Here is a 15,918-nt window from a genome sequence, read left to right on the forward strand (position 1 = left end):
GGAAGGCAGTAAATGTCATGGAAGGCTCTGTCCGCTTGTGAGGTTGCATTGAAATAATTTAGAAATGTTCTGAAATTAATAGATCAAATTGTTAGAAACCCACCCGTGAGGGTACACGGTACTGATTTCCGTGAACTCGCCATCCCTTTGCAGAAGCAGCACGTGCATGGGCTCCTTCCCCACACCTTCTCTGAGGAGTGGTTGGCAATGGAAACAAAGGGAATAGCAGTCATGTGCATCTGTCCAACCAGAAGCTTCTCTGCCAAGTAGAATTATGGCAAGAATTAAAGAAATTAAAAGACTCCTGGGATCATTGGACCTGCTTTGCTTGACTTTTACATCAATATTTCCTGAAAATAATTGGTTTGCTTAGGGAAAAGAGAAACCCAACGCGCTGTGTATCCTGACAGCCCCTGGGCTGTCCCGTCTCAGGACGACTGACTGACTGCACTGATCTGCTCTAAGGCTTGCCAGCAGTTAAGTAATGTTATAGCGCGTCAAGGGGAGGGAGGCGGCGTGGGGATCCATCAGAAGAGGGACATAGAGGTCCTGGCTCCGCGCTGTGCTGGCGTGCTGAGCGAGGGGACCGTCCCGCGGCGGGGGCCAGCTGGGGAAACGGGTGTCACCCACAGCGGCGCCTCAGGAACGTGGCGGGTTGTCTCTGGTCACTTGAGTTACATCTGCCCAGTCCATCTGGAGGACAAACTAACTCCACATTAACATGCCTTGGGAGACCTGAAGAACCAGGTCGGTGCACGATGGGTGCTAGGATTGTGCTGGCCCGTGTTGGGAGTGAAAGGCAAGATCCAGCGTGGTGCCAGAAGACAGCTTTTTGTTTGAGGGGTGTTTGTCATGACACGACAGCACGGGTACCAGGTGGGTTTGTCACCGGTGAGGTGCTGGCCAGGACCAGCGCCGGATGGAGGCGGCAGCTGCCCCGCCACCAGACGCGCTGCTCCCCGCGGCCTGTGCGCTGCCAGCCCTGCTCGCCCACGAGCCGCTTGTTCCAGCGGGGCCGTCACACGGCAGCATGGCTCTGTCTGACTGAAGGAAAAAAGGGATCACCCTGGGGCCCCGGGTGCTGAGGCGGAGGAGCCGCGGCAGGGCCCCGTGCCCTGGCTGGCTTAGCGGCACAAGCATGGCGGCCGCTCCTCCGCGGTGAGCGGGGCCGAGCGCGCCCGAAGCCGTCCCGAAGCCGTCCCGAAGCCGTCCCGAAGCCGTCCCGAAGCCGTCCCGCCGCGACGGAGACACCCGAGCGCTGCCGAAGCGGCTGCCCGCCAGGGCGGGGTGTCGCCGAGCGGGCCCGAAGGCGGGGCCGCGGGGGCCGAGCGCAGCCCGGCCGGATGTGAGTGGAGCGGCCGCTTCCTGTTTCCCCGCAGTCCTCCCTCTCCCCGCCCTGGGTGGTGGCCGCTGCCTCGTCCCTGCTCCCAGGCACAGGGCGGAGGCGGCCGCGACCTGAGCGGAGACCGCCGCCGGCCCCCTTCTTGCGCGGCCCTCCCGCCCCGCTCAGCAGCAGGACCCGCCGCTGCGGCGCAGCCCCGATGCAGGCCATCAAGTGTGTGGTGGTGGGCGACGGGTAAGTCTGGGGGGGCGCCTCGGTCGGGCCCTCGCCCTGAGGAGCCCCGCCGGCCCTGCGGGGAGGGCTGTCCGCCTGCAGGCCGGGAGTGGCGCGGGCCGCCCGGGCCCCCGCGAATTGCGGGCGCTTCCGCCGCGGGGCCCGGGCGCGGCCCTGCCGCCTGAGGGCTGCGGGGGCTCGGCGGGAGCGGGGTGTCCGCGCCGGGGCGGGCGGGGCGGGGGTGGCGGCCGCGGCTTCCTGCTGGCGGGGGACGGGAAGGGACGCGTGTGCGGGAGCGAGCTCCGTGCAGGGGTGTGTGTGCGGGAGCGAGCTCCGTGCGGGGGTGTCTGCGGGGCCGCTGCCGCCCCGAGCGCGGGGGTGTGTGTGCGGGAGCGAGCTCCGTGGGGGGGTGTGTGTGCGGGAGCGAGCTCCGTGCGGGGGTGTCTGCGGGTCCGCTGCCGCCCCGAGCCCGGGGTTGTGTTGGGGAAGGAGCTCTGGGGTGGAGGCGGGATCGTTCCCATCCGTGCTGGCAGGAGTGGCTTTGCCTGCCGTGGTGCGGGGGGGGGTGCGGGCAGGGCCGGGCCTCCCGGCGCACCCGGCCTGCTCCTGGGTCTGGTGTTGGGTGTATCACTGGACACATCGAAGCGATCCAAGCGTATTTAAAAAAAATAAAGCTTTTAATGATGTGATAAATTTAATATTGATTTTAAATATTTTGTGAAAGTAACAAACTTATTACTGCTGATAGATTGATTTTTGACATCTGATTCGGGCAGTAAAACTAAGTGGAATGTGCTAAACTCGGAATAGATCATAAATGCTGTGAGCAGAGACTGCCTATATACATAAGGTTCCTGCCTAAAGGAGACTGATGAGGCAACTTGAAATACAAATAATTAACATTATACTTGCCTGTAAAGAACTGTTACACCTACAGCATTCTAATTTGGTGTTAGTTACAAGTGAAACAACTTGAGGGTGCTTTTTAGAATTAACTCTTAAGCTTAGCTGTTGAATTTCAATGTGAGAAATGCTGGAATTGTGGTGGGGAAAGAGTTTGTTGCATTTGCGACTCTTGAATACTCTCCATGATGCTATTCCCATCAACTCAGAGGCATTCTGTGATTCTTTCTCCTACTGAATGTCAGAGCTCAGGGGAACATCACAGGCCAGCTGGAAAACAAGACTTGTCTTATGCACTTCGAGAGTTTTTTTTTCCCCTTAGGAGAAACAAAAATCCCAGTGTAGGCTGAGCATAATTGGTATCACAGCAAACTTCTGTAGATGGCAGAGGAGTGAAGTGTAGCTAAATGCTCTTGCCACTCTCTGTAATTTCATGTGGTGGCTTAATCTTCACATTACTTGTGTGGGGTTTTTTGTTGTTTTGTTTGGTTTTATTTCTTTCAAAGATGTAGAATTCCTCGAGAGGCAGCTAGATATGGTCAAAAGATAAGCTTACTCTGTATAGCACATTTGTTTTGACTTGCTACTTAAGATGCAGTATGAACATGGAAGTGGTATCTTGAGAGTTGAAGACTTCATTCTTTGATGCTAGATAACAATGGACTGTTCTTTTTGGTTATATTCATTTTAAGAAAAAATATATTTGCTTTTATATCAGTTTTTTTTAATTCAGCTGAACTGTGTTGTCAGTGACACTGCTGTAAATAAATGTGATGCATCATGTTTGGGTGGGTGGGAAAGTTCAGTCTGCTTCGTCCACTAGATTTGAGAACTCAGCACAAACTGTTCAATGTTCATTAAACAGAACAGTTCTTTTCATCATTTGCTTTGTTTTTTTCATCATTTGTGTGTGTTGGGTTTTTTGGTTTTTTTTCCACTGTGAGGTTTGAGGAAAAAGAAATGGCAACTGTTGCTTTGGTAGAGAGGAGCAGGAATGTACGGGACAGATGAAGAGCCCTCAACTTGAGTAACTGCAGCCATTGCTGCTGATTGACACTTGAGAAAAAGCATTGGTTTGAGTTATTTTTAGCAGCTCTTGTTTTCACACTCAAAAGGCAGCTGTTAAGTGGTATGAACTCTCCAGCGATGTCGTGTCACGTTATGGGGGGTTCTGCATTTTGGAGAAATGATTACTAGATGCCACAGAAAAGGTCAAACTTCATGCTCTCTTATAGACATTTTTAAATTGTAGAAATACTGTAAAAACACGAGCATGGAATTAAGAGTCCCTGTTTGGAATTCTGCTTAATTTGAGACCCTGGCTGCTAAAGCCATGCTGTATTTGGTTTGATGGCTTGTTGAGAAAGCGGGGTGGGGTGATTGGCTTCTTATTGAGTGTAGTGTGGTGTTTGTGTAAGATGTGAACACCCCGGGTCCCTCCAGTGCACTCTGTAGAGAGTGCAGTGACTTGAAATTTAGTAACTTGCGTTACCGAACTTTTAAAGTTTAAAAAATGCAGTAGTACTGTAGATACTGAACAGCGTATTTGGGAGAGGGTGTGTTGTAGTGAGTAAAACAGCTTATCTGACTGAGCCATATGTAACTAAACCTACTATAGCAAAAATACTGATCTGAGGATGGCACTAGAGAAATCTCATCTGTTTAACGTTTGAGTGAAGACCTGGGCTGTGCATCACATCTGCTAGAGGGTAGTTAATGTGCACCGGAGAAAGAAAGAAAGAAAGAAAGGACATAATCAAAGCTTTTGAAGGCTGCCACCTGTTGGCACTTATCAGGGTTTCCAGAATTAAACCAGCAAGTACTTTGCTGGTCTCCATCGCCATGGCTGCAAATGGAAACTAAATTCTCACGATTAGGTTTTAGTTGCGGGAAAGCAGGAGATTCTCAACCATCTATGCAGCTCTGGTGCCTTTGGAGTGGAAGAAGCAGGGGCATCGTTGCTGCGTGTCACAGAACACGGCTCCGAGCAGCAAACTTCACAAAACTTATTAGTGTACATGAGGCCAGGAGAGAGATGACAGGTCCTGTTTTAAAGAATTAATACACATGTGGTTATATAAATACATTGATCCCTGGATGGTACCTGGAAGTAGTAAGGGACTCAGTGCTGTCTTTTGTGCTTCTTTCACTTATTGTTAAGTGATTAAAATGCCGGTCTTCTGTAGGCCATATTTTTAATTACAGCCAAATGCTACCAGTTTCATTTATGTAATAGTGGGTGGACGGAGCTATGATTAAGTAGTTGCTAGAAATCTTGTTATGACTAATGTTGGTTTGGTGTTATTTTGGTTTCTTAATCCCTGTACATAAAGGCTCAGACTTATACTTTGCCAAACAGTTGGAATTCTCTTTAGGGGAGCTGCTTTAATACAGAAGTTCGAAGTCTAAAAAAGTGTGGATAAAGTACTTGGAGGATGTACCTTATTTGTAAAGGTAGGCAGTAGTGTTTATTTTTAAGACTGGTGACCATAATGATCTGATTTGTAGGGCAGTGAGCCAAAAGGCAAGGGAAGCAGGAAACCTAGATGGAGCAAGTCTGAAATGGGGTTGTTGAACGTGTTTTTCCTTGTTTAAATGACTCTGGCTGGTTGGTGCTGTAGGAACACACTACAGGCACTTCTGAGCTTGGAATGAAGTCTCTCAGCACCTGCTTCCCGCGCTGTTTGATCAGCCAGAGCAGACTCACCAGTTTCAGTGCACGGTGAGCAAAGGAGCGTGTGTGCAAAGCAAAGTTCTTGATCATTGCTGAAAATGTTAAGTTCAACATGAATTTGTTAGAAGCTTAAATTACCTGTAATGAACGTACTGGAAGATGAAGTATCAGACCAAACAGGTTCTAGAAGCGTGAGAACACGTAGCCTCTGCGCCTCGAGAAGTTTCCAAAGAAGTGGGCTTTTGCCCCTTGGTATTGTGAAGATTTTCACGTTTGTCCTTTAGAAGCTGGACCAGTGCAGCCTGCTTTATGGTGTTGTGGGTGCAATTCAGAAATAGATTCCAACTGATCTGATAACTTGCTATTTTAGTTCCCTGAGTTATCTGCATGGGGCGGGCAGGACGAAGAGCTTTCCTTAGTTCCTTAGTTCCTTGTTCTGGCTCGTTGCAGTCATTGAGTGCTAGTGCCAGAGATGAGATGGGGTCTCTGAGAGCTGTTCGGTTAGCTGAGCTGCGTTGTCATATTGCTTCCAGAATTCTTTCCCACGTAAGTTTTTTAATGGTAAATCCCTCCTGCTTTTGAGCGCAAGTTTATCTCAAGCCTGTTACTGCAGGAAAATGTTCAGAGATTGTACTTTTCAAGAATATAACTAGATGTCCCCGTTGTTACAGCTTGATAAAAGAGAGTGCATGCTGGAAAGAAAAAAACCCTCAGACTATACAAGGAGCTGGCATCTTGTTTCCTTAGACGCAGGTGTGAAAAGCGGTGTGGAAAAATGCATGGTGTGATCAGAGAGAGTTGCAACAGATGGGATGTTATGCTAGGTGTCAGCTTAGAAACATAAAATTACAATTAAAGAATGGGCATGTAGGATAAAATCTTAGATAATTTTGCACAGTGAAGCAGTGCTTTCATTGCTCAGATGCTGCTATCAAATCACTCATTGGGCTAATGCAGCATGGAACAGCTTGAAGTTTAATACAGACTTGTTACAGATTGAGCTACAACATACACAGTAATTTACGGTTGTGACAGCTCAAATTTACTTAACCAGTCTCAAATTGTGAGTCACTCGATAAGGCTCATTGGTTAATGTTGATTGTTAAATCATTTAAAATAATTGTTTTGAAGACAGTCTTTGGTAAATGGACAGTCCACATCTTTCCAAACAAAGGGAAAAGTGCAGCGATTTAAGTGGAAGACACATAGTAAAATTCAGATATGAGTGCCTCAGAACGTTTGCAGCTGGAGAGCCAGGAAGCCCTTGACTAAAACTTGTTTCTGTGAGTGATTTTTTTTTTCATCTGCACAAGTTAAAGAATAATAGAATATTTTTAGCAATAGCATTTGGTTCTTGGGTCTGGTTTGTGTGTTTTGTTTTTTCTTTTTCCCCTTTTTTAATACTAACCATAGTTCTAGAATAAAACTTCAGTGAGTTCTTTCAGCTTGTGTAAGATTATTCAGGAGGCTCATTAATCAAACCTAAAGCTAATGACAAGGTTATATGTGTAAGTTTCAAAGTTACTGCTGATTTGCTTTGAAGGAGTAGTTGTAGTGATAAAGCATCTGCAAGACAATGCAGTTTTCCTTGCACAGGAGTTTGTCTGTGTGAGAAGAGTGCTGGGGAGGACTGTGAGGCCGCCTGGGTATTATCACTTTGGAGGAACTCGTTGCACACTCACCCCTGGAATCTCTCGCGCTGCCGAGGGATTATGCACGGCAAGCGAGAAGCCAGCATGGGAACCAGTCTGCAGTGTCAGAAACAGTCTGTGCAGAGTCTGCTTTAAAGAAAAAAATAAGAGTTTTCCAACCCTTAATTGAAACTGTAGCCCATATTCAATGGTGTCATTAATCTCGTGTTTGGCTCTAGATAAGCTGTGTGGAGGAGGGCAGAGGGGGAAGGAGACGCCTGCCAGGGTTTTGAAGGAGGCCTGAACAGAACCTTGTCCTGCCCTCATTTGAGGCTGTTCAGAACTAGATCTGTTGAGAAAGGTTCAGTGTTGCAAGTTCTCCAATATTGGACTGTAATTTATCTATAAATCAGTTTATTAAATGTTTGACAGTTGACAAATGCATGCAGGGAGTAATTTTGTAATAGTACTAAATATTGTGAAGAATATAATTTGTATTTTTTCCTTGAACACTCAAAAAGTGCTATCTGGAATTACTTTTCAGAGAGTTAGAATAAGACATCCTTGATGAGTATTCAGGTGACAAGTGATGGTAGTAGTCTTATTCATACTTGTGTGTTGCTTTCTTTTGTCTAAAGATTAACAAAAATTTGGTAGTTTACCACTTCACAAAATGGATGTTTTTATTAGGCATGGTTTCATTGCCAGTAAACTTGAGGCTACAGTCTATGAGCTGTTCTCCTGCCCAGCAGTGACTGCTGGTGCTCAGTTGTTCCTTAGGTGACTGGATGTTATCAGTCTTCTTCCCTAAAAGCAATATTATTTCTCATTATTCAAGATGAATGTTTTTTACATGTGAATTTTCTCTTTTTACAGTGCTGTAGGTAAAACATGCCTACTCATCAGTTACACAACCAATGCATTTCCTGGAGAATACATACCCACTGTGTAAGTACTTGTAAAATCCAAAAAACTCATTTAGATCAGCTTCTCTGCACTTACTGCCATTCCAGGTTCCCTATTTGAGTTGCTTGAACTGGCCGCAAACACCCCTCAGTTTCATCTTAGGTCTGTCTGTGAGAAGCACTTGGGGCTTTCACCACCCAGCAGTCCGACCTGTGCTTGGTCGTGCTCCAGCAGTCCTGCCTCTCGCTGCTTACTAGGCCCAGCTTATCAGGGACCAGCATTTACCAACGGTTCATCAGATCCTGTTCTCTTTTAAAATAATGTGTTATTTCTATCTTTACCATCGTTAATAATAAGCAGTCCCAAGTCTAAACAGCTTGTAAAACGTATCATAGTCAGAAATAGTTGGTTTATGTGACTAGAGATTTTTGTGTTGTTCTTTCCACTTCTTGTGCTCCTGCCAAGCCTGTGCTAATCTGGCCACAACTCCATAGCTTCTCAGGCATGATTGTAGGGCTTGATTTATTTTGGTGCTTCTCCTTTTCTTGCATGTAAGGATTTATTAGTATCAGCATTAGTGTAGTTCCCTTCCTGGGGCCTGCTGGGGGAGGTGTTTTTTTTGTGCATGTGCAGCTTCCTTGCCTTTTTCAGATGTCTCTATTTATTAGGTGATTTGGATCTGTGTAAGTATCAGTGAGTTTTTTCAGATAACAAAATACATTCTAATGTGATTTACAGATTACTTTTGTCACCCTTCCAAGGCCTCGTTGTCTCAGTTTAGCCCTAACAAATAATTAAAATCTTTGTGCCCACAGCAGTGATGAGGTAAAAATCATACCTGCACTGGCCTCTGGTTATTAACTTTGGTATTTCATTGGAGGGGTTTTTCATTAGCAGGATTAATGAATTTGGGTGTGGTTTATTTTTTTTTTTTTATTTCTTACCTCCTGTTGTCATTGCTGTTCTAAATCTTACAAAATGAAACAGTGGGACATTCATCAGCAGGTTAATCTAAGACTGGAAAACACTTGCTAAGGGCATCACCTGCTTTCCTGTACTTACTGAGGTCAACACTTCCTTCGGAAGAGCAAAGGAAAAGATGCCTGTCAGACTGGACTGGGTCTCTTGCAGATATTCTTTCCTTGCATTACCCCAGACTCATTTTTTAAAGAAAAACTTCACTCTTTCTGGGGAGCAGAAGGATGCAATAAAAATGTTTCTTTTTGTAGTGTTCCCAATTAGGACTCTAGGAAATGAAGTCCTTGGGTGCCCTGTTTTGCTGCAAGCTGACGCTGCTAACTCTTTATTTTTCAGTTTTGACAACTACTCTGCTAATGTAATGGTTGATGGAAAACCGGTCAACCTGGGTTTGTGGGACACAGCTGGTCAAGAGGATTATGACAGACTACGTCCGCTCTCCTACCCACAAACAGTAAGAACTGCGGTGTCAAACTAGAAAAATCCGTGCAGCGTACTCTAACAATGTTTTTTCTTTTTGAATGTATGGCCAATGTTGTCACATCTGGAGTTGTATTTATTAGTAACAGTGACTCGTTGCAAGCTGCCGTCCTTGGTCCCATGTGCTGGAGCTGCAGCACTGTCATCTTGGATGTGTGTACAGCTGCACAGATGGTACAGTTTGCACGCTTGTGTGCCTGCACGCACTGATACATGTCGGCTGTTTTTGTAGCTGCAGCCTCAGAATCAACTAGAGTGCTTGATTTTAAAACAAGAAAAAAACCTTAACAGACAAAAGCCTCAAAACAAAAACCCCTTTAGTGAACAGTCTCATCAGCCAGTGCATTGATTTTAAGGTTAGCCTGCCTGCCCAAAGCAGGGTTTGTTTTGGTTTTAGGCTGATGTTTGGCTGCAACCTGACACTGTCACTGCTAAGCACTTGATACTGTTCAGCCTCTGTGAAGATGTTCTAAATGTGCCAGAGGCAGCACTGAATGAAGATATTATTGGTATTGACAGAGGCTGGGTTGTCACTTCCCAATGTACGTAAGCCCCGGCTGTTTTATTGCTTACTGTAGTTTGTGCTCTAACGTCAGTACAAATGTGCTTCTGTGTCCCTGCCTGGACTGGTTAAGCCCTGTCCGTGTGCTGCGTCTTCCCCGTGGAAGGAAAGCGCTGCAGTAACCTGCTCTTTCCAGTGCACTTCAGCTGCAGTTAATCTTCGCAGAGATTTGTTTTCTAGTCTTGGAGTCTTACTTCTATCTGGTGGAGTTGTTCTTTAAAGAAAGGTGGTAACTTGCAGGTTTTTTGGTATTGATTTACTGTTAACTGTCAGTTATGTATATTCAATGCTAATAATGTAAAATGCAAATTTGTTCCAGTTATTCTACAGCATAACTGCTCTCTTTAATAATGTGAATCTTATTTAATTAACTCCGCTTTTTAAAAAATTCACCATTTTCATTAATTCAGTGCTCACTAACTCTTACAATTAGGCTTCCCCATCAGTTATGATACCCAGGATGTATATGCACTTGCCAGTGGTAGGCAACTCTGTTAGCGATGCTGGAAATATCTGGCTTTTCTAGGATGAGAAACAATGGAAAACTGTTTTTCTCTAATATGTAGATATTTATAGGATATTTAGAACTTAGGCTTTGCTTATAATCATAATAATATTTTCAAAAAAGTATCTCCGGTTAGAAAAAGCTACGTTTAAAGATTACTCAGTAGTGTGAGAAAGCAAAGTTGTAAGGGAGAATATTTGCCTCCCCTATGGCAATCTAAGCATATTTTTTTTGAAAAATCTCATCTGTACAAGCATCTATAACTGAAGTAAAGGTCTGAAGTACTTTCAGTTATTCAGATTGTTTCTTACAGCAGAAAATGAAACGGGGTGGTAAGCCTTGAACTTTGAAGTCTTTAGATTTCAGACTTGTGTGATACGTAAGATTCACTGTCACGAGGAAGAGCCCAGCGGTGCTGATGAAGCCTGGCTTTTCTTAGGATCAGCGTTCAGCCTTCCGCTTCCTTTCTGTGCTATTTAAACTCCCCCTCACAATTTCTGTGGCCCTCTGGTCCCCTGTGTGTGCACCTGAACTATGTTCTGGACAAGGTGAACGGGGATTGCCGATTCTGTGGCCAACACGTGTATCTTGATGAGCCACCCGGCAGTTCAAAGGTTCTTAACTTCACAGGAAGGAATTTGCCATAGTGGAAGCATTAATTTTATATCCTTTCCCCTTACCCATTTATTATTAATTTTTTTTCCTTAAAATACAGAATAAATATTCGGGGGAAGGACGTAGTTGGGACAGAGAGGGTGGTTAATTTTGTTTTCTCAGGAGATGAAGCCAAAAAGAGAATGAAGTTAGGAGGGTGCTTTTCAGGGGAGGTTTGCTCTTGCAGTGGTTCCGACATCTCCAGGTTTACGGGAAGTCTGGTCTGTTCTGGTCGTGGGTAGTTGGTTGTGCTGAATTACAGGGCAGCGTCTCTCTTGAGAAGAAAAGCCATGTTCTGGGTACAAATCGCTGACTGAGAGAACGTTTTTCCTTAAATCCATTCTAGGAGTAACTTTATCTCCTACTGTTATTAGGTTGGAGGAACCAATGGTAAGACTCTATCTTCCAGTCTGACAGATCAACCTATTGCCGTATGTAAAACTTTAAATAAACTTTAGTTCCAAGTTCTGTCATCTTGTCTTGCTTACGATAGTGATAAATTGGCCCCTATTTTTAAAAGAAACCCTACTTTTCTTGGAACTATCAAATTGCTAGATTTGAGAACTGTTACCAAATGTCTTTATAGTAGTTGCTAAGACTAAAGCTTTTCTTGCAAATAAATAGCTTTTCTTCCTATTTGTTAAGATTGGTAGTGTGCAAGACACCTGAAATGTTCAAATAATTTCACATGGTGGCACTGATTTAAAATCTTTGGAGCTGGTAAAGGAGAGAGTCTGCGTCGTGTGCAGAGCCTCAGCCACCGCAAACGTGCAGAATTGGAAACCAGAAGTAGTGGCCATAGTATCACAGTATTTGATGTTGTTTCTTTCTTCTGGGACGCTGCTGTGGAAACTTGTTGAGGTGATGCATGAACAACGGGGTTGCAAGTGCTTGGCAGTGCAGATTCCAGGTGCTGACCTAACAAAATGCCTTGAAATGCAGCACAATCAACTAACACTCTGAAACGCCTGATCTGTAGCACATGCGATAGCAGAACAAGTACGGATGCAGAGGTAGGTTGGGGAGAGCTGGGCTTGTTTGTGAGATCCTTGAGTTCTGGGTCATACGACAAGATTACAATCTTCATCGGCTTCCACAGAGAAAATGATACTGTGGTTATTCCCAATGCTTGTAGGCTCCAGGATGTTGTGTACAAAGCTCGTTGTGTTTTGCAGTGTATGCTGTACAGCGGGCGGTGTAAGCATTTGCTCCAAGATGGTTTTACCTGCTCCTATTTATCATCTTTCTTTTGCTTCCAATTGACAAGTGGGATGTGGAAGATCCCTAAAAACACCTGCTCTTCTCTCTGTTTTCACATAATTTGAGAGGGAAGGAGGGAGCTATTGTCCTACTTCAAGGTTTTTAATACATTTCTCCATCCTAATTTGGTTATAGAGAAATTCTGAATGTCCGTATTTCAGAAGTGACAGTTCAAGATTCTACAAGTACTAACTGTGGAAATCTGGTGTTCTGTGATTTTTGTCATGCTGTGTCCTTTACAATTTAAAACTATAACACTTAGAGTAGTATATTAATAGTATGTTCATATTTAAAAGATCAGTGCCAACAGTGACGCTTTGCAGTGCGCTGTGCGGATGAGTTACAGGGCTTTTGAGGCTCAGACCCCTGCGAGGTGTGCAGGGAGCAGCCAGCCCCAGTTCGGACGCCGGTGCCCTGTTTTGTTTGTCAAGGATCCGAAGCGGGTTTTCCTCAGTGTCACTGAGGGCAGTGACATGGCATTTAGGGACAAAAGCTTGCAGCACAATGGTATCAGTCTTAGTTGCTGGCTGCTGCGACAGCTGATGAGAAACTTGATGAGAACATGTTTGTTGGTTCCCCCTTGTGTCTGCTTGTAGCTGCCTGGGAATGAATTTCCCGCTGGGAAGCTCACTGGCACAACCCTGCCTGTTGCGGGTGTGACGTAGGTCACTGCGGTACAGGTGCTGGTGCTGTTGTGTTCAGGGAGGTGAGATTTTCTAACGTTGCTCTGCTGGGCTAACTTCTCTCAACTTGTTTTGTAGGATGTCTTCTTAATCTGCTTCTCCCTTGTGAGCCCTGCTTCCTTTGAAAACGTCCGTGCCAAGGTCAGTACAAGCTGGGATCACGTAGTTTCTGAGGGTTCTGCGTAGGGGTCACTTCACAGCAGAGTCTGGAAAATATTTGCTGATTGATTTTTTTTGGCAGGCAGTGTGAAATAGTTTGAAAAGGCAGAAATCCCTTTGCCAAACTCGCATGTCAGGAAGCTCAGGGCAAGTGAAACACTAAGTGTGACTCATTGCTTGATGCAGTGATAACAGCAGTTATCAGCCAACAAGGTGCTAAATCGTGAATGAGTACTTTTAATGCAATTTAAAGAAAAGTACTGGAAACCAAATGCATGCAAAAATTAGGTTGGTAATTATTCTTTGCACAGCTGGCATTCTAGCACATTCTGCTACTGTTGCAGTCGCTCATGTCCTTGGCCAGCTGAGCTGTACAGCGTTGAGGAAGCTTCACAAATGAGAGGTGATTTTTCTGGTGTCTGGAGAAAATACAAATAGGGTAAATGTTTAAATTATATGGAAATACCTGTTGGCTTCCTTAAAAAATGCTTTGCAATTGAATGCTCATTTTTAATGCTGCCTTAATGTGGTCTTACGTTCTCCCCTTACTCTTTGGCTCTTGAAAATGCCGTGAGGAGCTGTGAGCGGTGCCGTCGTAGCGCTGGAGCGCGCTTGCGGAGCCGTCCCCGCACACAGCCCGCGCCGTTGTTTTGCAGTGGTATCCTGAGGTGCGGCACCATTGCCCCAACACGCCCATCATTTTAGTGGGTACCAAACTCGACCTCCGGGATGACAAGGACACTATTGAAAAGCTGAAGGAGAAGAAGCTGACGCCCATCACCTACCCACAGGGCCTCGCCATGGCGAAAGAGATCGGTATGACAGCAACGGGGTTCTTGTTGACTTCATCTGAATTTTGTGTTGTGCTGTGATTGAAGTCACTGCCTGGCTTTTGTTGGGTTTGCCAGAAGCAGCCCCGCTGTAAGTGCGGAGAACTGCTTTGCAATTGCCTCTGTGCTTCCCGCAGGTGCAGTGAAATACCTCGAGTGCTCAGCGCTGACGCAGCGAGGCCTCAAGACGGTGTTTGACGAAGCCATCCGCGCGGTGCTGTGCCCCCCTCCTGTGAAGAAGAGGAAGAGAAAATGTCTGCTGCTGTGAATGTCACCCTCCCCCCCACTCCACGCCCTGTGCTTTGCTCGAACAATGGAGCATTCACACTCAATGCCAAGTTTCTCTGTTATAAATTAGTTGTTTTCCATAAATTCTTGAACCAATCAACAATTTTGCAGTTTCATTTGTTTAAAGTATGAAAGTTACCTTGCATTCTTCTAAAAGCAAACTCCTGAAAAGACAAACCTATGTAAAGCCTTATTTTTAAAATCCTATTCTTGCTCAACTAAGTGTTGCCAAACTATCTGCTGAACTAAGTTGCATTGTTGTGCTACGAACACTAAGCACTAAACTGTTTTTTAAAGATTCGTCTTGAAGATGACTCTGATTTCTCTTTGAAAATACAAAAACACTTTCTGGTTTTCACAGTAAGTAACAGTACTGTGCGATTGGCGAAACACCGCATCCCATGCGTGTTGCTGTTACGTGTTTTCTCAGCCCCCAGTCATTGCACAGCCTCGTACATCGAACCTGAATATTTGCCAATGACTGACGCCCTCGAGTCACAGTGTAAACGCTCTGTCATCGGTAAGGCTTGGTTGCAATCTAGTTCTTGCTGCTGTGATTAGAAAATAAATAACTGTTCTTACTGAAGTGTATCTGGTCCTTTTGCCAGCATTGTCTTGTGATGGGTAAATGAAATACTGGGTTGGATCAAACGATGGTGCCAGACAGTATTTTGACACCGCACAGACTGACACGGCACTGCCAGGGAGTTGAAACTGAGTTGACGTTCAGCGCAGGTTGAACTTGGCCACCCCTTCCCAGCAGTGCCGTGTGGGAAGAGGTTGGTGTGCGCAGGTAAATCCCCTGGAATTCCAGCAGGGCATTCATTTAGGTACCGTTCTGAACCTGCCATTTCCACAACTGTTTGGTAGTAGATGCTTTCTTGTAGAACCTCTTTCTTAGCAATATAACTTGTATTTTAAACCCTTCCTGATGATAGAAAGTTCTTTTTTTTTTTTGGGTAGAGTAGGCTGTTCAAGCATATCCTGATTTTCCTTAGTTCTGACCCAGTAAGTTATATGCTTTCTGAGCTTTTAGTCTATTAACTAGGTGTAAAAATCATGTGAAGCAGCTTTACCATTTTAGCAATTTTTATCTTTTAAAGCTCTCTGAACTATGAACCTTCTCAACCGTGACCATTTCCCAGATCTCCCCACCAGTGTAACATCACTAATGCAGACAAATGTTCTTTATGTCACTACATGTACATGTGCAGCATAGATTGAGTAATGGTAACTTGGGTCTGTGAGGTTCTGTCAATTAGTGCTAATGTTCTGTACATCCTAAACGGGCAGGAATACAATGTTGAACGATACCCTTTCAACCACTAAAGCAAAATTTAAAAATAAAAGTTGCAAATTTGTGAAGTTTTTACATTGATCTTTTGCTAATGCAATTAGCAGTATGTTTTGCATGTATGACTTAATAAATCCTTGAATCACACATGTGGTAATGTTTGAGTTTCTGAGCAAGTGTTCTGGAGTACTTGGCTCCTCTAGGGTGTGCAAACCACAGGCTCTTTCCATGATGACCTGATGGTAAGAGTTAGGATTACAACAGGACTTGGCAACATTTCTTCAGAGGCCTGGTATCATCCCTGGAGTTGCTACAGGCTCCCGCTGCTGCGGACAGTAGTGCTTTATCACTCCATGGTATGCAAATAAAAGCTTACGTACTTGCCTCTAAAAACGTTGCTTACTTTATCAGTTTGTAAAATGATGGTGCAGGCACAGTGCAGTTTGGTGCTTAAATGACTCAGATTTTAGCCCTGCAAGGTGAGGGGGTGCTCTGTGCCCTCCCTCTGTCCCAGCTGAGCGTCAGCTCTTCCAGCACTGCAGCCTGGAGACTCATC

The 15,918-nt window shown here is 45.1% G+C and overlaps 1 protein-coding gene across 2 annotated transcripts; it reads left to right on the forward strand.

The window, feature by feature from the left end:
• Nucleotides 1–1,353: 1,353 nt before the first annotated feature.
• On the forward strand, nt 1,354–15,509 carry RAC1 (Rac family small GTPase 1). 2 transcript variants are annotated; one of them, XM_065850342.2, is made up of 7 exons: nt 1,354–1,576; nt 7,640–7,711; nt 8,984–9,101; nt 11,223–11,279; nt 12,870–12,932; nt 13,607–13,766; nt 13,918–15,509. In XM_065850342.2, exons 1-7 carry the CDS (start codon nt 1,542–1,544, stop codon nt 14,046–14,048), a joined length of 636 nt encoding a protein of 211 aa, XP_065706414.1. In that variant the 5' UTR covers nt 1,354–1,541; the 3' UTR covers nt 14,049–15,509. The 2 variants fall into 2 exon arrangements, with proteins under 2 accessions (XP_065706414.1, XP_065706413.1); XM_065850341.2 differs by lacking the exon at nt 11,223–11,279 and having other exon boundaries at nt 1,361–1,576.
• Nucleotides 15,510–15,918: the final 409 nt, after the last annotated feature.

This window comes from Patagioenas fasciata, chromosome 15, assembly GCF_037038585.1.
Source record: "Patagioenas fasciata isolate bPatFas1 chromosome 15, bPatFas1.hap1, whole genome shotgun sequence".
In the NCBI taxonomy this organism is placed as follows: Eukaryota; Metazoa; Chordata; class Aves; order Columbiformes; family Columbidae; genus Patagioenas; species Patagioenas fasciata.

Bases quoted from the DNA above. Each gene is read 5' to 3' on its own strand.
- RAC1 (XM_065850342.2), top strand. From the start codon at position 1,542: ATGCAGGCCATCAAGTGTGTGGTGGTGGGCGACGG. The intron at 1,577-7,639 runs GTAAGTCTGGGG...CTCTTTTTACAG, and splicing joins TGTGTGGTGGTGGGCGACGG to TGCTGTAGGTAAAACATGCC. The intron at 12,933-13,606 runs GTCAGTACAAGC...GTTGTTTTGCAG, and splicing joins TTGAAAACGTCCGTGCCAAG to TGGTATCCTGAGGTGCGGCA.